The sequence below is a fragment of the Motacilla alba genome, chromosome 4A (assembly GCF_015832195.1).
Source record: "Motacilla alba alba isolate MOTALB_02 chromosome 4A, Motacilla_alba_V1.0_pri, whole genome shotgun sequence".
Taxonomy (NCBI): Eukaryota; Metazoa; Chordata; class Aves; order Passeriformes; family Motacillidae; genus Motacilla; species Motacilla alba.
Window position 1 is genome coordinate 18,795,420 of NC_052045.1, and position 24,051 is coordinate 18,819,470.

Genomic DNA, 24,051 nt, shown 5'->3' on the forward strand with positions numbered 1-24,051 from the left:
AAATAAACAGAATAAATTTATGCTTTACTCAGTATAAACATCCTTTTCTCCTTACAGGCCCTGTGTTCCTTTCGTTTGTTTTGTTGGGTTTTTCTTGTGTTTTATGTTATTTTGTGGGGTTTTTTAAAATGACACAACAACATACATTGAGAAAGATATTCTGCCAACAAGGACCAGAATACAGAGCTCTCAAGCCCATCCAACAAACTCACTGCTCATAACAGGAAAGCACAGAACTTAAGGACAGAAATGTTATACTGAATATGTGATCAGTGCTTAGTGGGCAGAATCTGTGAGTTGAAATCACACAGGATTTTACAAGAAGGAGTAAAATAAAAAGAAGGGAACACAACTGTGGGAAAAGCTGTGTTGCAAAACAGAGAAGACAAACAATGGTTTTTCCCACTCCAACAAGACTTCACTGCTCAGGAAGTGAACCAGACAAACAAACATCCTTCATAGAAGTCACACCACAAATCAGCACTGCCATGAAAAGCAAAGCAGCTATGATTTAGTTAACTCTAACTGCTTAAATGCCTTGAAAACAGAATTACACAAAAAACAATTTACTAGAAATCTGAAATGTAGATTCCATTCAGGATTATGGAATTTGTAGCAACTTCCTACAATGAAAAAGCATTTAGCCATTTAGAAAATAATAATCATTTTTCTTCAGATCTCAGGTCAAACAATAGCAAACACAAGCAGATTTATTGTCTCCCTAGAAAATTTAAAACCTCAGAAAAAAAATTTCATTTCACTTTGTTTTTTTTGAAAGAAAACAACCCCAACTAATTCCCAGCTGGTATTTTGGTTGGACCCAAACAAGTACCAGTGTAGCCTGTTACATGAAATTCCTTAAGAAAAAATACCCCTACAGGGATGCCCTTTAACAACTGCAACAACTTGGAGGCCTTTAAAATGGAGATTTAAATTGTGGAACAGAGCAAACCAAATGCACTGCACCCATATAGAGAATGATGGCACCTACACTGCGAAGCTGTCTGATTTGTTCCCTCTCTTCCCTTAAATGTTCCATTTTCCTCCTCATAGTAAACCCAGGATCCACTGCACCGTAGTCCTGGCGTGAGGCACGGCTGAAAGCTGTCAAACATGAGGGAAGTCAGTCAGAATTCAGATTGAAAACATTCAAAAACTAAAGGTCTGTAACTGAGGATAAAAAGGAAAAAAACTGCAGAACTTTTAAGAACAAATATATTTAAGCATCCTGCTAGAAAAGATGCTGCCTATGAAACACCTTTCAAATAAAATGCAGAGATCATCTGACTTAAGTGTAAGTGGATAATTAGAAAATATGGAGACTGAAGTGGCTTCAATATTGAAGTATCACTATGGGACATACAACTCCATCTGCACTTCTTCAAGAATCTCAACAACTTTTGAAAGTATTTGCATTATGTTTTACTTTTAATCATTATAAAGCCTTTAAGCTATCAAACCTCAAGAACAATTGTGTACTGTTTCCCTGTTCTTTGACAGTGACTAAGTATGCACAAAATAAAGAAGTGGGGAAAAAAAAATTTTAAAAAAAAACAACCCTCCAAAAAAAAATCCCAAACAAATCACTCTGCAACTTGAAGAGCTTCCAATTATTTGTTGGCCAAAGCAGCTGTCTGTGCCTTCCCCCGTACTCTGCAGTGATAAGTAAGTTGAGTGAACTGCTGTACTGTGACATCTGCTATGCTTATTGCCTCTTGCGGCCTGGAAAATAAATACACTGTGCTAGAGAACAGCAGCTTACCTGACCTTGGTTTGAGACCAAATGGACCATGAGTGTTACTATCTGTCCTTTCATAATCCTGTTAAAAGAGATGAAGTCAGTTTTCTTCCACTCATTAAAAGAAAGAACTTTTGTTCCCATCAAGATACTGTTTAAATTATTCTTGCCTAAGGAGAGTCCTTCTGCTTAACTGTTAAGTCTTTTGAAGAGGACAATATAAAATAAATTGAATGAATGTAACCTTACTACATATAGGTCAAACTGTCATAATGAAAAAGGAAAGCAGCACTAGATTATCTAAAACGTATTTCAAAATATTTCAAACTACTGCAAATCATTCTGTGAACAGAGTTTAAGCCAGCTGTAAGCAGATGCAAATATTCTCCCAATGTTTAGCATCAAAACATTTCTTAAGAAATATCTACTTCCAACTATGAAGACCAGGTTTTTCTCATCTCACCATCTGAAAAAAGAAATGCATTCAATATCTTGCTATGTACAAGAGATACCCTTGTTTCATTCCAGTGTATTCTGGGAGATGTTTTAATTCTGCTCTCTCAGGCTCCTCACTGACATGAGGTGGAAATGTTAATCATATTTGCTTTACTTTGAGCTAAGCAGTGCAGTGCTCTCTCAGTGAGACTCCATGCACAGCTACCCCTGAATGAGGCTGGAAGGCTGCACCACAAAGGTGACACCCAGCATTGAGAAGGATGAAATTCCTCGAGAAGTGTCACCACCTTTGGGTTCTCTGTGATTTATAAAGTACTAAACCATAAACTTCAAATCCTCTCAGTGACTACATGCCCTGAGGAGCAGTATTCTCAAGGAAGGCCTAGTATTCCCTAGGAAGGCCACCAAATATGGCAAATTTGGTTTTTGTTTTATTAGTATTATCATCAGAAAAGATAATGAAGACAAAGCAATGCACCTTTCCTCACACCAGAGTTGTAAAGGTAAAACAATTTGTAATATTTGTCTCTAGTTTATGTCTCTTTTTAAATTTTTATTATGATGAAATACTTCTAATTGTAATTTCAAAGGAAACTAACAGCTTTGTATCTGCATGAAAACCTGGTGACAGCAATGAACACAAAGAATGTTTGTTGAATGAAAAACAAACCCACAAACTTGTACCTCAGACGACACAGGAGACTGTGGGGACACATTAGTATTATCACTGTCTTGCTAAAAAGAAATCAAAAAGATGAAATTATAAAAATGAAAATGATGATTTAACAAGAAACATGAAATTATGAAATCCATGAGACATGTAACATTTATCAAGTATGCTACAAACTGGCAGCAACTAAATTTAAAATATGTAAGGCAAGGAACCACTGTTTGCTGTTTATATCAAATATTAGTTTTACATCACCTCTGCTTGACAGGTGAATTAATTTTGCTATTACCAAAGCAAGCAAGCATCCTACTGTTCCCCAGCAGGCAATGATGATACTTTTTTTTCAAATAAAGTAGTATAACAGTTATTTCTGCTATGGCTTTGGAATGCAAAGTTAATTTGTTCAAAAAAGACAAGAGAATAAATTTAGTTCTTAATATTTCACACAATTACTACATCTCACCTCATCATTTTCATTTCCACTTGAACTCTTTCTGGAAGACTTATACTGCAAAACACACACAATTATTACTTTAAAATGAAAGCATGGTTTTCAATTGAACTAAAAGGCTTGCTTTCACTCAGATGTTACTTATTACTAATGAAGCTGCTGAGAAAAAAGGCCATGTTACAGAAACAAAGGAACAAAAAGAAACAAACCAGAAAAGAACATGACATTTCTAGGCAAGACAAGACCTTCATTAGTTGAAGAGATACGTGCCTTTTAAAACTAACACTTTTATAATGTGAACTCTGCATGTGACAGCTGATCCAAGAGAAAACATCTTAACAACTGCTAACATTATTTCTTAGAAAAATTATGCAACCTGTGAAAGCTGCTTTTGTAATATGTTTTATGTGACTAAGATTGCTTACACTTCAGGAGACTGACTTGACATTGCAAAAAATTAAATTAAAAAGAATTAATGTTGCCTTTAAAACTTCAAAGCCTGATCACATCCTTTTATGTATTTGAGACAATGCTTTACCCACAGGTCTGTCTGATTTGCTGTGTGTTGCCTTCAGCACTGTCCCACTTCCCTGATTATGCAGAAAGTGGAGAAAATTAAGGAGGAATTGAAGGAAAAAATATACAAAAGTGATATTAAAAAAAATAAACGTATTTCATTGTCTACAGATCAAGTGTACTAAAAAGTAGAGAAGTCCCATGCAGATTGAATTAAAGAGACCATCACCACAGAAGTCTAAGTTTGTGGGGTGTACGTGGCCAGGCTACTCCTCTTCATGATGTGACACAAATGCAGGCTAAGCAGGAGACAACTGTATTGTCACTGGTTTCTCACAATAGCACTGGTGCCTATTTTTTTCTCAGTCTGCCATGGCAAACAAGGTGTTTCAGTGGGTTATTGCCTTGGTTTTGCAAATGAAACTATGAAACAGTGCCTGGTACAGGCTGTTTAATTCACTTAGGAGACCCATCTAGTGCTGTGTGAAATGTGATTTCAGGCATCTGCTTCCATCACAGAGCTCACAACTGACTGGGAAGTTAATGAGCAACCACTTCCGTATAGGTAGCACAGCTCTTTAACCAGGCAAACAAATGAATTCTGTTTTACTGAGAAGATTCTCTCTTTCTCCTCCAATGCCACATAAAAAATTAATTTCAGAATGAAAACCCTGGAAAGAGGATACAACTCCATAATCTTTTCAGGAAAAAAAAAAAAAAAAGGCTTCTGTAATCACAACAATATATCTGAGATGTATGGCATGCTCTGTTCTCCCAATAATTTAATTTCTTTTAAGTTCCCCGGCATTTCACAAAGATGTTTGATGGCAAAGACACAAGAAACTCATTTCATAAGTGACAAATTTAATTTTAATTTAACCTACCATTGCTCAGAGCTCTCCTATTTCTGTACTAAGCCCAAAACAAACGTTTCCCAATGCTGCTAGAACTTCCCCTGTTCTGCAGAAAGCAGACACTGGCACCTGCTGACTGAGGGTGCACACTACAGCAGCAAGGGAACACTGAAAATATTCCTTCTGAAATGCAAACTAATGCCACGAGACCCAAAAGGCATAAATCATTCCTAGAACTATGCTGAAAAAAAAAGGCAATGAATATTTTCACTAAAAATAAGTACATAAATAGCTAAATAAAAATCCCTCCAAATAGATGATGAAGGACATATGACAAGATTAGTTTTTGGTTTTGTCAGAAAACAACAATTAATTACTTTTATTTGAAGGATAAACAAAATCTTTGATCAATTTTTTTCATCTTGATTTTCCTGCACTCTCAAATTATCCTAAATACATATATATTAATCAAAATAGTAAAATAAAAACATATATGTTACACGCAAATTTAAAAGCATCATAATCTTTGAGGATTTACTTTTACTTAGTTTTATAGTTTCTCCTACTCTTATTAAAAAAAAGTGTCACCCAGCCTCACTCCCCCCATTACCTTGAAATACTCTTTTCTAATTTGTTTACTTCTCCTTCTTTCTTCATTCTGCCAGATTACTGGCTGTGTTTCTGGCCAGTGCTGCTCATCCACTGAATCCTTCTGGTTTTCCAGTGGCTGCAATAGTCAGAAATACTTTTATGTAAAATTTAAATATCCCTCTTGTGTATTAGCATGAATTATTAGCACAAACAATTATTAACAATTGTTAATTGTTTGCCTGCCTCAATCTAGCTTTATGACTTGAAAGTTTACCAGTCTTAATGATGATTCTGGTAGAAACCACTTATTTTTTTAAAATTCTAAAATATATTTCACAAAAGAAAAAGAACCTATGAAGTAATTCTTCAGAAAGTAACACTTTTCAGCATTGAGACTAATTTTGTAGGTAGGTTAGGAAACCACCAAAGGCTGCCAGAAATACACCAGTTTCAAGTGTGGTTCACCACTAGCACATCTAATTTCTCACTGTGAATACTCACCACACAGAGAACGGATGGCTACAACAAGACAGCTGGAGTATTTGTTGGCTGTTTCTATCTAAAGATTATACACCCCAACACGCTGGAAGAGGAAGCTCTCTTTCAAAGTACTGTATTACGCAATACGTACTGAGGAGACAGCTAAAGTAGATTGATCCTTAAATAATAATAAATATATATGACTGTCTACTTTATGAAAACTGTAAGTAAGACAATCTGAACGGACTGTTTCTTAAGGGTACCACAACATTTCTGTTTCTTCTTACAAGAATATGAGGGCATTTAAAGCAGTTGTAGATAAACTAACAGATTGAAATAATAAGGTACTCTCTGCAGTTTAACAGGAATTTTGTCATATCATGCAAGCTTCTCACTAAGGTGTGGGAAATGAAAGGTCTACATACTTCAACCCATCTAGAAGCTGCATCTACAAACCAAACTGAACATTATGGTGAGGCAATACCTTTATATGGAAAGACATAGTAAACCCAAGAAAGTAAAATTTATGCCTCATTAGTTTCAAGGCCTTAAAGCTGGTACCACATGCTTTTAAAACAAAAGGCCTCCATTACAAACAAGTCACATTGAGGCATAAGAGCTCCAAAGGGTTCATATTTTCCACCACAATTAAGACACCTTCAAGAACTATGTGTATAAGCAACCACAGGAATGCATAAAGTTTTCTGCCCTAGAGACCAAATCAAGGAAACAACAACAACAAAATCACTCCAATATAAAGCCACCACATTTACATTTGAATATTTACCTGCCAGCTGTATGGGGACACTGAGGAATTCACTTCATTTGTTGAAACACTAAAAAGTGAGATGAAAGGCATTATGAAGCACACTCCTTCTTGTGAACTTTAAAACAAGTTACTTGAAAATAACAAAAAAATGAACCCTTTAAAAGTGGCCTCTCCACAGCACTACAGTATTTTTTTGCCATCTCTATAGGATGTCACAATGTGGCTTCAAAGTATGACCACTTAACTAAAATCTGAAATTGTATTTCACTCTCATTTAACATAACTTGACAATGGGTCATCCACACTACAATACTTTAGTCAGGTAAAACTTCTTTTGACTTTTTTAGTTTGTTTTGGTTTTCAGTCTCAGAACTGCCTTTTCATTAACAAAAAAGGAAAAGGCAAATTTAGTTCTTCCTGGATTACCTTCTAATAAAGAAGCCTAACAGAGTTGTACACTTGAATAGGTGACAGCAACTCATAGAGAAGCTGTGGTAAGTAAGCAAGGCCTGGAAAGTTCCAGGTAACAGCTGCAGCATGAGTCACACAAGCACAGCACATGTGTGCAGCCAGCTCTGCAAAACCACAGGTACCACTGAGGGGAGACAGCCAAAGTGGGATGTGTCACACTGAAGGAGCTGTACTGGGTCAAGATGCTCCCCTGAGGTGCAGCTGAACTACACAGAGCCATTCCCACCTCACTGCTACTCAGCACCACCAGCTTTTTTCTCACCACGTAGGTCAGGACATTTCCCAGCTCCCTAAAGACAAGGCTGTGGGTATTTCTGATTATTTATGGTTTCTGGGTTTGTTGTTGGGGGGTTTTTGGGTTTTTTTGTTGTAGGTTTTTTTTTTTTGTTTTTTTTTTTTTTTGCTTTGTTGTGTGTGTGGGTGTTGTGCTTTTTTTTTTTTAATTCAAAGAAAAAGCCTAAATACAGCTCCTGCAGACAGTGGATTCCTCAGTAAAGCCCAAATACAGCTCCTGCAGACAGTGGATTCCTCAGTAAAGCCCAAATACAGCTCCTGCAGACAGTGGATTCCTCAGTAAAGCCCAAATACAGCTCCTGCAGACAGTGGATTCCTCAGTAAAGCCCAAATACAGCTCCTGCAGACAGTGGATTCCTCAGTAAAGCCCAAATACAGCTCCTGCAGACAGTGGATTCCTCAGTAAAGCCCAAATACAGCTCCTGCAGACAGTGGATTCCTCAGTAAAGCCCAAATACAGCTCCTGCAGACAGTGGATTCCTCAGTAAAGCCCAAATACAGCTCCTGCAGACGGTGGATTTCTCAGCTGATTCATCAGTAACCGTTCACAAACAATAAAGGTGTTGTAGGCTGAACTCCCAGCAATGCTTTTCCTACAGCTCTTAAGAGCACAAAAGGACTGCCAAGGAGGAAAATTTAGATGCCTAAGCACAGTTCCAGTGCCACCCTGTGTAACACAGGATAAGACATCTGCACAGTACCATCACCTGTGGGAGGAACTACAACCTTCACATTGGAACTGGAGCTCTGAAACAAATTAATTGCTGCCATAATCAGACCTACAAATTTGTTTCTGTATGACACCTACTTTCCTAAATGCTCAGAAGAACAGATTTTTTTTTATCTGAAAGAAAGAAGCTCAAGAATAGATTACTCTTGTAGCTTCAATTTCATCATGAGCTTTTAAAAGCATTATGACAGAAGATGGCAGTAGTAACACAATGAACAAAAGTGAAAATAATAAAAGATTGAAAGGTGTGATATATTTAAGTATATCAATACCATTTTTCAGATTCCATTGGCTGCTTTGGCCTGTTCCTTGTGTTTACTGAAACTGAATGATTAAGAAGCCTAGGGAAAAAAAAAAGTATTTAAAGCAATTTCCTTAGAATATATTACTTTTACTGCATCACATTTCCTGTAAATAAAAAAGTTTTGAACATTAAGTGGCACCTTCCACAAAACTAAAATGTGTGTGTACATATATGAAATCCAAGCCCATTCCTGCTTCCATTTGAATTAAGTGTATAATTTCCAGCTCTCAAAGTATTTCAAGTTCTGTATTTTAAGGAAGTAAAACTTGGTGATAACTCAAACACAAATGAAGTCTCCTCTTATTTTTCTCCCTAAATAGATACTATTTCAACTGATCTCACACGTGTGTAAAGTGATGCTGCTCTCTAAAAGCCTCACTGTTCCCTAAATTTAAAAGAGGCAAAAGAGTCAACCTAAAGCAGACCAGCAAGGATAGACACAGACTGAGCACAAAAAAGTCAGTCAGGAGAGGCAGATGAGAAGGTGGCTGAGAAAGAAACACCGCAAGTGCAAAGGAAATGTAGGTAAAAAGGTGAGGTGGAAAATTGAGAAACACAGCCTAAGAACTAAATGAAAATTTTAATGCAGAATTTAATGGAAATTCCATTTTTCTAAATGGTAAACAGCCAAAAAAGCCTATATTTACAGAGATTCAGAAAGGTGTTTTCATCTGGAGCAAATGCATACCGCGCGTGTGTGTGTGTGTGTGCGCACAGGAAAATGATACACACTATTATGGATGTTTTAAGTGTTAAAAATAAAATTATCAGTAACACTTAAGAATAAATGTTTTCAAGTAAGCATCCCCTTGAACTTAAGTGAAAAATTTTGAACTCTTGAAGGTAGCAATATTACACTTTGACACTGACTTCATGTGCAGAAGTGTGATGGAAGTGTATTTATACAGAATTATATTGAGAACTAGAATGTATTAAGAATCAGATCACAACCAACCAACTATTCCATAGAAGAAAGTAAAACAGTAGGCCCCTTTTTCATATTACTTTACCATTACATAGTGTAGCACAACCATTAACCTTAAATGACTGATGATTTTTCAATCAAACTTCTCTGATTACTATGATAACTGAGCTCAGTAATCTCATTTGCAGTATAAACCTCTCATTGTGTGACCCTTAGTTTAATGGGATTATGAGAAGTTAAGCCTGTAAACCTGTAAATGTCTGTAAAAGTTAAGCCTGTAAATGCCTGCTGCACTTAGTCTGTAGCATCTGCTTCCTTTATTTTGTGTTCAGAACGTAAGTTTTGAGAGGGCATTCCAGGATTAATTTATACTACAGCCTGAAAAAATTGCAACCAAAAAAATATTCAGAGCATGGGTTATCAATCCAGAATATAAAGATGCTATTTTAAAGTAATTACTTTTTAAAGAGAACCCCTATTCAAACTAGCTTTGTCTTCAACTGAAAGCAATGAGAAATTCAGTGAGACTTTGTAGCAAGCAACAATTACAAGTAAAGAAAAGAATTAGACTCAGATTAATGAAACACTTGCACCAAAACTGACATTGTAGCGTAAATGCAATGATTGTATATAATACAGGCTATTCCTTTTCTATACTTATTATATGAAATGCAAGGAAAAACTATTCCAGCTAATTCTAACATATATATACATACACTTTTCAGCTGCTTTTCACCATTTCTGTGATACATGTACACAATTAATGATTGAGTTCATCATGAACTATAATTATTTAAACAAAGTATATTCTTATACTTTATAAAACAAAGGCAGTAATTTTTGAAAGCTCCTGTTTAAAAACTGAAGAATATAGATGGGGGAATAACAGCAAGTTCATTATCTGACATGTTGCAAGCCCAGTTACAGAAATCTCAATTTTCTGTGGAATAATGAACTTGAAAGCTTTTAACAAAATAAAATAGTGAAAAAAATTAATCTGAATTTACCAAATTGCAGACAATTGGCAAAATAATTTGTTCAGCTGAAAGGGGGTCAGAGGAAATCACTTCAGGCACATTAATTACTGTCTTCCAGGAAATACAATGCAAAGCAGAGTATGTAACATGAAAGAAGAAGTAGTTTGAGTTCAGAAGTTACACTCAAGTGTGGTGCTGATGGTCTAAAATTTCAGCAACTGCTGCCACTCATGCCATCACTCATTAAACCCAAATCTTTATTGTATAGGTCAATTATCAGGCCAAATACTGATGATCTGACTGATTCATGAACTAAGAACTTGCATAGGATAACTGAGCTAGAACTGCAATTAATTTCCTACTTATGATTCCTACAAAGCACACCAATTCTGCTGTTACAGAGGTAGCACACAAACTAATCCTCTGAAAGGGTTCTAAAACTCACACAATTTTTAAAATCTGAATTACTCAACACCACACATTTATATATTCTACTTCTATATTATAGAAGCACAGTATCTACTCCAAAGTGCTTGACCAGATGAGAGAGAAAGGCAGTGGCAAGATCAACAAAGATATTGGAAAATATTTTCTCAAGTTTCAGGATTTAAAGAGTGGAATCTCTTCTCAGCCACTTATACTGTCAGATTTTGTGCAAACATAACAATGATTAACAGACACAAATGAAGTGAAAATGGTAGCGTTATTTTAAGGTTAGCTATCTTCAAGTTTAGACAAGCAAGTACTACCTTGAATCTCTAAAGTGTAAAAAGACACTAGACATCCTGTGCAGTGAGACAAAGATGATTTATTTTCAACTCGTTCCAGAGCAGTCCACTGACTTCACATCTGGCTCTGCTTTGTGACTGAAGCTGTGCTCTTCTGGGTTTAAACAGTTTTAGGAAATCACTGCTGCCAGGTAAGACCCCAGACTTTAATTTGGTGCAAATTCAAACAGGCTCATTTGGAACCAATGAAAATTACTCAATCTAAACTACCCTACTGTCTTTTGAAAAAGACAAGGAGTATCCAGAATAAGTTATAGAGCTTCAATTTATAAGACAATTAAGTCTGAAATCACTTTATTCAACACCTACATGTTTGAGTATAGTCTACACTATACTCCAATTTTATGTTACTGGTGAGGTTTGTATATTACAAATATTTCCATCATGGGTCAAATGCAAAACAAATTATCTCTGAAAATGATCACTTTAAAACCTAAGTATCAAACGAACAACACAAAACCACCAAACAAACAAAACTCCAAACATCCAAAAGCACCACTTTGCATGAGCTACTATACCTGAGGTTGTACACTTGAAGAAAAATAAAAGCTTTTATTTTTGGCCTCACAGTGTTCTTTGGAGAATTGCCTAATTAAATATTTTCCTTATTTAATATTTCATCCTAAAGAACAAAGAACATATTGCAACCTGTTCTTTGGTAACAAAACATCTTAGGCTAACTCAGCCAATCCCTTTAACTCTGTGTTTGTTCAAGAAATGGCCAAGAGCATTTCTTTTGTCCACATTTGAACTCTTTATACCTTGATGCACGTCCTGCCGCCCTGGTCCTCTGGAAGAGCTTTTCACTGAATGAAGTTCTATAGCTTAGTGGCCTTCGTCTGTATTCACATTTCATGCACACCAAAGCCAAAGACGGAAGGAGGAAGCAGGATAGGTTGATGGGAGAGGACAGGGAAGTCATTAGCATAGCAAGAAAAAGGAGAGGAGACTGCATAATACAAAAACATACACTGAACAAACAGAAACGTGATTAGTAAGGAGTTATTTTGTGATGCTTAACTCCCTGAGGATTCTGTTCACTGATTGACCATATTTTCCACAAATAAGCACAGAAGTATCTTCACTAAATGCTAAATAATATTCTTATCGCCAGTTAAGAAGCCCCACGGACTCAAAATCAGGGCTAAATTTTCTATTAGAGGAGCTTTTGAGCTCATATACCTAAAGATACATAAGCCAACTTTAAAACATAAATGCTAAACTAAGAAATAAAACTTAAGAATTATTATGATTGCACATCTGCATAATTCATTACAAAGCAGAACAATTAGCAAGACCACTGCATTAAGACACAGCAACATATGATGAGTAAAATTCAAGTTGCAGTACTTCAGAAGAGGAGTGGCTTGGCATTTCAAATGATTAGATAACCAGGAAATATGTAATCAAACAAGAGCTTCATGCAACATAAAAACCATCCAACACACTCATTCTCTCTTCCTTAATAGGAGAAAATGATGCATTCTTGGCCTTATCTGCAGTACTTTAGGTACTAGAATATACTAGCATTAAGATTTCATTCTTATTTTTCCCCTCCCTGTGAACAACAACCAATTCTTGAATGCAGGACTTGGGAGCTCAATGCAAAACCTATTTTATCTTTCACACATGCACACTACTGTTACTATATTTACCTAATATAAAATGCTGGTGAATTTTTAAGACCCTGCAATTCATAGTATTGGGATCTCAGTTTGTCTGAGGGCTTCATGTGTATTTCAACCATCTTAAAAGCAAAGCAGCAGAGTCTCATAATTACACAGCAATTTGAAAAAAAAGGACATAGTGTTTAAGTTCGTATGAACTTGCATCCATTACTGTGGGATAATGAATGAGTGTTATGAACTATTGTAGTTAATGAACCACTATTAAATACAACTTTCACCTCTCAGAGGAGTTTACTCTAGAAGTACCTTAGAGCATTTGCCTGCTTGTTAAAGGAAGTGAACAGAAACTGTTCCTACACCAGCCTGGCCATTTCTATGTGACCCCAGCTATTCCTTCCTGTTTTTCATTTTACAGTTGCTAACTTGTTCTATTACATTCCTTTAATCTGCTGCTTGTTCCATGGCTCCTTTTCAAGAACTGCTCTGTTGAGATGCCCATAGTGAAGCAGAGAAAGGCAAGCAGTTGAATAGTTTATCTTTATCCATAGATGTTGTCATTTGACAGAATAATGTTCAAACAAATTTCCCCTTCAGTCCACAGGATATTGACTGAAGGAAGTGCAACCTAAATTAGCTTGTATCTGAATAAATATAACCAGCCATAAACAAACTGTGGGGAGGTTGTGTAATTCAGACAAGAAACACAGGACAAGCAGCTTGACAGAGTCTGTCACTTCACTCTTTAGCAGCTGGACAAAACTGTTCTCAAAATAAGGTGCCAAAAGCTTTTGGGTATAAGAGGTTAAAGAATAAATTAACTGTAACAGAAGTTATTTTAACTAATATTGTTATACCTGTGTTTTTGTTCTTGCTGCAACAACTGAGCTGCAATTTTTCTCAAGTCAGTCACTTCTTTGAGTTCATCATCATCTTCAGCCAGCAGCTGTTCTTTCTGAAGTCTGAAAAATTGAGCATTAGTGACCTGCCTGACTTCAGTGAAGCAAGACACAGAAATGGCTCATTATGGCAGTAACTAAGCAGTGCTTCCTGTCAGCTTATTCTCTGTCCAAGAGGAACACTCTGCTCAACATGAGAATTCTTTCCTCCATATGCAAGGAGCTTTAAAAAAAACCCCACTATCACCCCTGCCACTACTAGTAAAAACAACTCAAAAAAGATGAAGAAGATTTACCTTTTTTCATCTCCCCAGTCCTCGTTTTGTTCTATTTTCTGGGATTTCTCAGGATGTTTTCCCCGTTCCTTCAATAAAATGGAAAAAAAAAAAAAGTCAGAATTGAATCAAGGCAGGAAAAAAAAGAAAAAAAAAAATCAAGGCTACTGGACAGTTTTTCTTTTGTCAGTCTCTGGTACCTTGACATAGGAGAGCAGGGGGACAATCTGTGCATCTCCCTGCTCAGGAAGAGCTCCCTCCTCTGTGTTGGGATCAATGTAGTCAAACGCCTCTTGGTCTAGGGAGGATTTATGAAGAAGAACAGGAAAGACATCAAAACAGTTCTCTTGATCAAATGTTATTCCTGAGAGAAATAAGTACTTATGAAAAATGTCAGATAAAGACAAAATATAGAAATTGTGCCTTTCTCAGCTATATTTTTTTTTCCTTTCCCTCAAGCCTTTTCTGCTTGTGATTATTACATTGTTTTCTGAACTGATGCAAATACAATATCAACACATAGTCCTGTCATTTTGTGTCATTTTCTTACATTAGATTACCTAAGCAAAGTATCTCTGTTACCTAAAACAACAAATGCACAAGTGGTATTACCTTTCTGCGGATCCAGTTTACTTCCCATTACGTGATTGTCATTCCTTAATGTCTGTTCCCTTGTTGATTCTGACACCTGGGAGTGAAGGCTGATTGTATCATCATCAGATGGCTGCAAAGACACTCACATTTAGTGCAGAATTGACATGGAAATGGTATTATTATATGATTTCCTACATTCCCATCATATCATATTAATTAGATTCAACCTTAACCAAAAAAGTTAAACAAATATATAAAAAATTTGTGTCTGATATGGCAGTCTAAGGGTTTAAACTCAACTGTACACATACTGAAAGAATATTAAATGCAACTTACTGAGGTATTTCTCAAATGATATAAAATACAAAGAAAAAAGTTCTAAAAAATCAGAAATTACAAATTCAACAGTGAAAAAAATACTCACTTCTGTAGTGGACAACCTTTTATCCCCATTATCACTTCCAATGCCAGAGTCTGGTCCATGGTTTTTATTGGGATAAAAGTCTTCCATGCTACATTAAGAAAAATAACACATAAAATACCCACACAAGAATGAAAGAAACAGTAGTTTTACTTTCCATAAGAAAATAAACATCCTTTTCAAAAGATGTTCTCTATACTCAAAAATCCCACTACTCACCTGTCTGTGAGTGGCTGGGAGGGGATTCGTTTACCTAATGATGGAAGATCCAAGGAATCCGGTTTTTTATCTATTCTGAGGCACGCCTGAATACTGAGGAATTTAAATATATGTACTTTGCCCTTTAAACATATCTGTTGGGAACACAGGAAAAAAAAGAAGTCTTAATTACACAGCATGTCTGCTGAGACAACACCCCAAGAAATATCTGCAGCACTGCATTTACAGTCACAACACCCCAAAGGGAGAAATACACAAAATACAGCTAAATAAAAAAAGGAAACTTGATTAGTATAACTTAGAACAGCTTCCTCTAAAATCCTAATGCAAATTTCTGTACTTGTGTGCTTTGATACTAACCTGTGCTGGTGGTATCTGCATTGGATTGTTATCCAAAACTATAACTTGTAAGTGACGTAACTTTCTGTAACAAATGGGAATTTCTGTAATTTTATTACAAGAAAAGTCCAGCTTTACCAAGGGAAGGTCTCCTAATTCTGCATTCAGGGAAAAAAGGCAAACAAAAAAAAGAATCAGTTATCTTCTTAACACTTTGCCTAATTTGCCTACATCAATGGAAAGAAGATGAGTAGCTCACCATCTGGCAACATATGGAGATTATTTCTTCTTATGTTCAATTCTCTAAGTGACTGCAATTTTCCTATTTGCTGGGGAAGAACCTGAAGTTCATTACAGCTAATATCCTAAGAAAGACATAATTAATAAATCAACTGAACATCTTAAATGAAATTACACAGAGGAATACTGTGATCAAAACTATAACAAAGCATACTAATAAAAGACAGAAGTCTGAGAAAAGAAACCAAACTATCTTGGATTTTCCATGGAGAAGATGTACCATAACAGATCTTGCTGGTTTTTTAAAGTGTTTAGTGATTCCAGAAATTCAATTCAAGAAGTTAAATCAATGAATGATGAAATACTGGGTTTGAAATGAATACTGCAGTCTAGGAATCAGGAGTTCCTGGCGTAGTTCCCAGATCTGTCAAAAACTTCTTGTGCTATTGCTGGCAATTGACTGGCATTCTCCTCCTCTTCTAAAAATTCTTTTTCCTTAATAAATCTTGAACCAACCCATGAAACTAAAAAAGAGCAGGCAATAGCAATAGCATGCTCACCAGCTTTTTGGATACAAGCACTAGAGGGTGACAAAGCTGCATCAAGTGAACAGAGACTAGAGCTATTTCTGACACTAATTTAATATTGATTTATGTAGACCAGAGTGATTAAACAATCACAGAGTCTTTCCAGCCTTCTTATGTTCTAAATAGGTATACTATAGGTACTGGAATGAAACTGTCTACTATGTCCTTAATCACCATCAAGCATGCATTCTGGGTTTGACAACCTTGAAAAATAAACCAAAAATATCAATAAAACACAGTAACTGAAATTAGATTTTGTATTTCTATATTTTATAAATAGTAATAATTTATTATACAGAATATATTATATATATATAGAGCTTACATATATATATATATATATATATTATATATATATATAGTGCTTATAAGTGTACTTACTACAAAGATTCACAGTTGTACTTACCAACTCCATTAGATCTCTCAACTTTCCAATTTCTTCTGGAATGGAGACCAGCTTGTTATTACTGACAACCAGAACTTTCAGTGGAAGATCAAACAGATATTTTGGCAATGTTGACAAAAGATTTCGACTTGAAAGCAAGAAAAAGGGACAAGAAAGGCTGAATTATAATCTCTTATATAGCTCTCGGGGAGTCTGAGATTAATATTGTACAACTTTTCTCCCATCCCAGATCACATTCTTCACCTATTACAATTTCATCTACAGCGTCCATCACAAATTCCTTATCAGATACAGCCTATTTCAGCTATGTGAATTTTAGATCCCCATTTCACTCAATGAAATGAGGATGTACTAGGGCAGAATCTAACACCAAAATGTACAGAAAAATCTGTTAAAAGAAATAATGTTTGACGCTTACTTTTATCCCGCTGGTACCTTCAGAAGAACCACCTGATTTGACAGTCTGCAAAGCAGAATTTATACTGTTTCTATTGCTTCTCATGTCATGTTATTGGGACCCTCTTGACCATCCCAAAAAGCCCTAAACATTTAATTATTTTGCTGAGCAACAGGCTGGAAAGTAAGCCTTAATTAAAATGTATTTCTTCTGTGTATATTATTTTCCAGCTGCATATATGTATATCTGCTTTGTGCACATGAAATACACTGTAACCCACTATTGGATTTAAATCTACATTGAAAAATGACCCACACAGTGGACTTCCACTGCCAGAAGCACATAAAATGTTTCTAATAAGGTACATTTTAAAAAGTCATTGGGAAGCAAGCTTGTTCAGATGTGATATGAAAGCAATTCCTTCCACACATAAAAGTAAAAAAATAAAAACCAGTACTTGCTGTTGATTTAGGTAGAGCTAGCTTTATTTTTGACAAAAAAGTTACTTTTAAGTGCTGATACTCAGGTTCATACTACATTAAGAAAAATACCAGAAGTTTTAGTGCTTAGCTGAAATAAAGTCAGAGCACTGTTTCCATAATCTAAAAATCTTGGAGTTTTTTTTCATATTTTCTCCATAGATACAGTTTATAGAACTGTAAAAATTTAGGAAATTTCTAACAGTATTTTTATAAAAGCAATGTATTAATTCTGTGAAATTCTGAGTGAAAAAATACAGAGAAGTTATTTATCTAGGTATGCATTAAGTCTCTTTTTCTGTTGCATTTCAGGCAGATATGCCAGGCTTTTTTGGTTGAAGGCATGAGAAGCAAAAATGTACTATGCAAGTGTCCTCGGTTGACTGTATGATGCTTTTATGTCTTGTTCTGTTTATGGTGAATAATAGGTTTTGCACCTTTCAGGCTTGCTCCAGAGAGTGAAGGGGGAGGAAGAAGCGCGCAGTTTGTTTCCAGACACTGCTCTCACTCCTCCACATTCCTGCTCCTGCACTGCGCTGTCTGCGGACGGACAGACAGCGGGACAGAGCTCTCCTTTGTTTCGTTTAGTTTTAGCTAGCTGAGGCAAAGAAGTTGCCCGGAGTGTGGTTCTTTCCCTTTTCTTTGGAGCTGGTTAACCCTGCTCTGGCCCGAACAGCCAGCAGAGCAGCGGCAGCTCGCACCTGCGCCGCCGGGCCGGGCCTGGGCCGCGGCATTTCCAGCGCCGGAGGCACTGCCAAGAGACTGAGTGAGCCGAGCTGCAGCCCGGGGAGGGGGCTTTTCTGAGTTTGACAGCTGTTTTGGAGCAGCAAGAGGTTTTACTGTTCAATATTGTTTAGGTTTTATTGTTTAATAACCAGGGGTTTTCCACTTTTCTCTAAGGAGGTATTTTCTCCCGAACCGGTCGGGGGGAGGGGCCAATTGAATCTGCTTTTCCAGAGGAGCCCCTTTGGGGCTTCTCTCCCAAATCTGCCCTGAACCAGGACAGCAAGTTAACTTTTTTTGAACTGACTATAAAAATGTGGCAATGAAGCAGGCATTCATGTCACTTACATAGATTTCCTCTGTTTTTTTCAGGTTTTTGGGATTTTTAGGAGCTGCCTGCTTTACTTCAAAATGAAACGCACAATACATTTCTTCCACCATCTGAAGCCCAAATTAGAATGTGACTTTCTCCTGTAACAAAGCCCCTGAGCTAGGAAGGCAAGATTTTAGCCTGTTCTCCAATGCTACAGCCCACACGTTCCTGCACTGCAGATCACTCCTTGGACAGGAGCACAGAAATGAGGATAAGGCACAGTCTGGCAAAGGATCATCAGGAGAGTTGACTCCTGAAAGAAGAGTTAGAACTACATAGCATTTCTGTGTAAAGAAGTGTATTCTGCCTCTCAAACACCATCAAAAGAGAAATAGCTTGCTGCTGAAGAAAGTTAGGCCCTATTTCTTTCAGAAAATATTGTGGTTTTGTACCATAAACATCCTCTTTAAAGTTGTGACAGGGCACCTTACTTATGAATTAGTACTGTAGGAATGGGTATTTGCAGTAGGTTTTGGGGATGTAAATAGCTCTTAACTGAGAAAATTGTTTTGGATTTGATGCAGGTAATATCAGAAACAAGGAGTATTGCAGAAAATAGGGTCAGGAAAATTTTTCTAGATTCCCTCACCTTCCAGAGCTCATATCATTCTTCTGTTCTAGTGAGAAAATCCAACCATATGATTCCCAAGTTTAAAAAGAGCAGTACAGCAGGGGATGTAAGTAATGTGCAAAATGAACAGGACTTTCTGGCCAGAGTAATTTAGCCTCTTGATAGCAGTAAATTTCCAGTTGTGGTTTCTGAACACTGTCTACATAGGATCAGAAACAAAGAAAACTCTGCAAACACAATGACCTGATGAAGCAAAATGCCAGCTCTCTAAGGAGATTTGTTAAATAAAGAGCAAAACCAACCACCATTACTCACCTAATGTTAAGGTAGGTAAGCATTTGCAGGTTTTTAATAGATTCTGGAATGGATTTGATGCAGTTGTGATACAAATTTAAAGTTTCCAGTGGTGCAAACAGCCAGACATCAGGAGGAATTTCAGTAAATCTGTTCTTTGAAAGATCTAGAAGCAAACAGAAAAAAAAATCCTTTTTTAGTCAAGACTTTCTCTGCAGTAAGAGGAGATAAAAGTACCCGCTGTTATTCTTGTCATGCTCCTAAAAATTAAGGTGCTGCAAGAAGTGTAAAATAATTCAGTTTTACCAGATGCTACTGCATATAATTAATACACAAAAGAGCCTTAAAATACTGAAAGATTATTGCTCAATATGCAATTACAACAGAAAGTAGAAGAGTGACAGGAATTCAAAAATACATTTCCTACTACATAGTTACAGTTACAATGACACTGAATATCAATTATGATTGTCCCTCCTCTATCAAGTCTTCGTTCTGTGCAATTCTTGGGTTTCTTTGCCTCCAACTCTAGGTACAACAGTAAATCAAGGCAAAAATTTGAAGTTATTTCTCCTGTTTGACAGCTACATTAGAATCCAATGTCATTGTGTACAATATATCTGCAATGCTAAAGCCAAGTTCTCAAAGCACCCTTACACAGTAACTGACATTCTCCAGCTACACATTTCTAATTTAACTAAAAAGAGGATAAAGCTGCATAAACCAATGCCACAGATATTTATATATAAAAGTCAAGATGCAATTTACCCTGGCCCAAAAGCAGAAAAAGGAGAGATCTTTGACCATGGAAACACAATTCTTGAGCTAAAGTTATTCTGACAATGCATGACTGCATTATGCAAATCTGCATGCAGGAGTTATGACAAAACAGAGCATTACCAAAATGCACAGCACCTCTGACTATATGAAACCTTGAAAAGAACCAGAAAATACAAATGAAATGTGACCCAAGAATCCTGGAAATTATCAGCTAAACTACCAAAACCTGTGCCATCAAAAGTCTACTAAACTACCTTGGAAGAAAGAGATATTTACTTGAGAACAACTCCCTAGTCTTCTGAAAGGAACTCTAGCTGCCAACTCAAGACATTTCAAAAGGATGTGGTTTCTCAGAAATGCTGAACAAACTCTTTTAACAGAGAAGTAATACAGATCCCTTGCTATTTCAGGCTTTAGTTCTCAGTTTTTAACACTCACATGGAATAACTGTTTCTGCTTAGTTCCCATCACAGTATCACTGGAACGAACAGCTTTGCAAACAATCTAGAAAAGGGTTGGAAAATTGGCTCCAAGTCATTTTCAGGTTCAAAGAGAGCTCAACAAGCTGAAGTTTAACTGGCAAACCAGCTACGAGCAGCATTTCTCAGGGTCAACACTGCAATCAATATTGCTTAGCTTCTTCATCACTGGCGAACAGGACAGAATGTGCCTTCAGGAAGGGCACAGACAGCACCCAGCTGGAGGGATGGGATGAGAGCCAGGACCTCCCCTGGCAGACACCCAGAGTGAATAAAGGCTCACCTCACATAGCTCACACACATTCATGGTGTGAACAAAGGCTTACCTGTGGCAGATCCCTGCTCACAGCAGCAAGAGCTACAGGACAGAAGGGTAGAGGAAAGCTGTGCAGAGAACACCCTGTGATGCTGCACACAACAGGCTGAACGTAGGACACCAGGGTGCTGAGCAGAGGGAACGGCCTCCACAGCGTGCTGCAGGTGACCAGCAAACAAAATGGACCGGTACCATGAAACACCATCTTCCTGGGGCGTTATTTTTGGTAGTAGCTTTAACTTCACTTCTTGAAGTCTAGAATATGTGAAATTTTATGTACTTTCTGGCTGTCATTCCATTATTTCTAAAAAAACATTCTCAAGCTTAGGCATCACAAAGTCTTCCTAAAAATCAGAGTATCTACTGCTGATGCAGAATTCTGCAAACTCTACCTGCAAGAGGCAGAAAAATATGTTCCTAGGTTGAAGGAATGGCATTCCTAATGAACTGTGAGAAAAATGGAATAAAGTTAACTAAAACTGAACTTCTCAACAAAAAAATAACTGAACATCTCAACAAAACCTAAAAAGTTTATTTAAAAAAAAATAGCATGCTTGAGAAGGTTTTCACAACCAGTGAAGTTCATTCTCAGTTTTCCACTATATCAGTTTTCAGAATGTTACAGAAAAGTGACAGCTTTCACACGAAGGTTTTCTGCAAAACCCTTCTTAAACAAATGCTCTCTTGTTCTAATATTCAGCAGAGTGCAACACCTGCATGCACAAGAGATGCCCACAGTTTTATTGCTGGCCCAGTTCTACAACCTCCATCACATGCTGAAGCCGTTCATACAACCCCATCGTGAAAAAAACCCCAGCTTTAAGCCTCTTCCTGATTTGGTTTTATCAGCAGCTGGAAAGGTGACTGAAGGCTGGTACAAAGATCTAGTCCACAAAACAAAAGAGAGAATCCCGCCCTACTGCCACTGTCCCAGGAGATGCACTGTAGACCTGAACAAGAAGGTTCAAGGGCACCACAAAAATTTTGCTGCTGTATTTGCTTCCAGCCACACCTCAACCACACATCTTGTAAAGTCCCAGGTTAAAAACAGCTTTGCTATTTCTTCTGCAGAAATAAAATCTAGAGGCAAGGCCAGACAACAAGCAGAGGATGCACCAAGACTCTGCTCTGGACAAGTGGACCAAGGGTGTAATAGCCTACAGGGAACATAATGCAGCTGTGGTTTCCAGCCTGGCCTGACACAAATCACAGCAGCACAGTCTGGCTGGAACCTCTCAGTGTGCCCAGGTACAGAATCCATACAGCTGCACACCAAAACACATATCAAGGGCACCGTATTTGTGTACTACTGTAGAAACCACTTCTCTGGAAACAATGCCTTCGAAGACACTGTGGGGCAAGGAGTGCATTTTTTTATTATGAAACCCAGAAATCCTATTATAATAGGCAATGACACCCACTATCTTTCAACAATAAAATAAAAAAGGTAAATAAAGAGGTGGGAGATAGCATGACTTTTATTCCAAGCAATTTTTCATTCCATCATTGCAAAACAGCATTAGAATAACTCCAGGGGTTGGTCCTGACTTTTATGAAGAGAAAGATTTGAGTATCTACAGTTTTCCACAATATTCTCATACTGAATGTACTTGCAGCTTTTTAAAATCAAGTAAAGCTATTTTTATCCAAACTAAAGGATGATTTCTACTCCAAAACCATTTTCATATCAAGCAAGAAGTTTATGAGACAGTATTGCCTATTATGGTAAATAAAATGTAGATGTGAAACGTATGCAATTTAGGTACTTTTTGAAGACTAATAATACAACAGATGACCAAGAAAATACAGTCTGAAAAAAGGAAGAAACTTTAGGAATAGAGTGCTCCTCTATAAAAAAAGACAGCTTCCATTTCACCTGAAAGCAGGCTGCTAGCACTTGAGGATGGCTTTGTAAGGGTTAATACACTGGAGGAGCAAGGAAAGTGCTAAATGCAGAACCACAGATGATTTAGATTGACATTTCCTCTAGAAGTGACATTATAGGAATCCTTTGCTTAACCAGTAGACTGGAAAACTCTCAGTGGAAGTGTTATGTGAGGACTAACCAGAAGACACTACCCATGCCTGCTCATGAATCACAGGGTATTTCAATACATTATCTCTGCAGGAACAATGAAACTAAGAAGTACACCATTACTAAGGTTAAATTTGAAAGAGGAACTAGAAAAATATGAAGAAGTCGGTTTGCCCTTTAGTTTTCTTTTGACAGAAAAAGTAAAGTCTTTAGTTACTATAAGATGGTGATTAAAAAACACTATATAGAAAGAAGAAAAGGAAAGAATTCTAGGAAATCAGTCTGGAAGGGAAGCTACAGGAAGTGAGAAGTTATCTTCTATCAATTTAAGCCACGATCAAGAGGGAAAACAAAAAGCTCAAGCCGTCAGGTTACAGGAGTGTGCAGCCAGGTATTTAAGTAGTATTACCATCACATCTGCCTTGGTTTTGCACTTTTCCCTAAGGATGCAGTACTGCTTCCCATCAGGAGCATGCTGATACAACAGACTGGCCTTTTATTTAAGCCAGTAGAGTTCCTTCTATATTCACATATTACATATACTACATGTTGAATTTGAAATAACAGGCTCAGCTAGGAAATTTACACTGAACCTCATCTTGATTTTTTTATAATATTTTTCATAAAAATACCTTGCTGATCAAGGATATTGGTGTCAGGCTTTTGCTCCAAAACTGTATTAAGAAACTAGATGATAAAACCTCCACATTCCTCACCCCACAAAACCCAGAACTGCTCTCCTAATTCATCACAGGTAAATTTTCCTAGCAATGCTTTAGCTGAAGCCAACCAAAATCTAAGAACAGTTGTAACTGCAAAATTAATCCTACAGAAGACAACAGATGCTTAAAAACAAGTGTTCAGACCTGATCCCAAAGATACTCTTTTAGTCAATCTAAACATGAATCTGAGATCACTGCACAGAACATGGGTAAAACTCATTTGTCTGTCAGATGCAAGATGATTCTGGAGAAGGAAAAAGTAG

General features: G+C 36.9%; 1 protein-coding gene across 8 annotated transcripts in view; it reads right to left on the minus strand.

The window, feature by feature from the left end:
- LRCH2 (leucine rich repeats and calponin homology domain containing 2) overlaps positions 1-24,051 on the minus strand; it is a 42,404-nt gene that overhangs the window by 8,644 nt on the left and 9,709 nt on the right. For 3 of the 8 annotated variants that reach the window (XM_038164739.1, XM_038164746.1, XM_038164747.1), the window contains exons 2-19: positions 19,478-19,622; positions 16,620-16,746; positions 15,646-15,751; positions 15,408-15,544; positions 15,048-15,181; positions 14,832-14,919; positions 14,426-14,537; positions 14,014-14,111; positions 13,835-13,902; positions 13,497-13,601; positions 11,776-11,853; positions 8,293-8,361; positions 6,544-6,592; positions 5,296-5,412; positions 3,328-3,372; positions 2,879-2,929; positions 1,763-1,820; positions 992-1,104 (exon numbers count right to left, since the gene is read on the minus strand). In XM_038164739.1, the coding sequence (XP_038020667.1) occupies positions 992-1,104; positions 1,763-1,820; positions 2,879-2,929; positions 3,328-3,372; positions 5,296-5,412; positions 6,544-6,592; positions 8,293-8,361; positions 11,776-11,853; positions 13,497-13,601; positions 13,835-13,902; positions 14,014-14,111; positions 14,426-14,537; positions 14,832-14,919; positions 15,048-15,181; positions 15,408-15,544; positions 15,646-15,751; positions 16,620-16,746; positions 19,478-19,622 (1,700 nt within the window). The remainder of the gene's footprint in view (positions 1-991; positions 1,105-1,762; positions 1,821-2,878; positions 2,930-3,327; positions 3,373-5,295; positions 5,413-6,543; positions 6,593-8,292; positions 8,362-11,775; positions 11,854-13,496; positions 13,602-13,834; positions 13,903-14,013; positions 14,112-14,425; positions 14,538-14,831; positions 14,920-15,047; positions 15,182-15,407; positions 15,545-15,645; positions 15,752-16,619; positions 16,747-19,477; positions 19,623-24,051) is intronic. The other 5 variants (XM_038164740.1, XM_038164741.1, XM_038164742.1 and 2 more) reach the window with 5 other exon arrangements.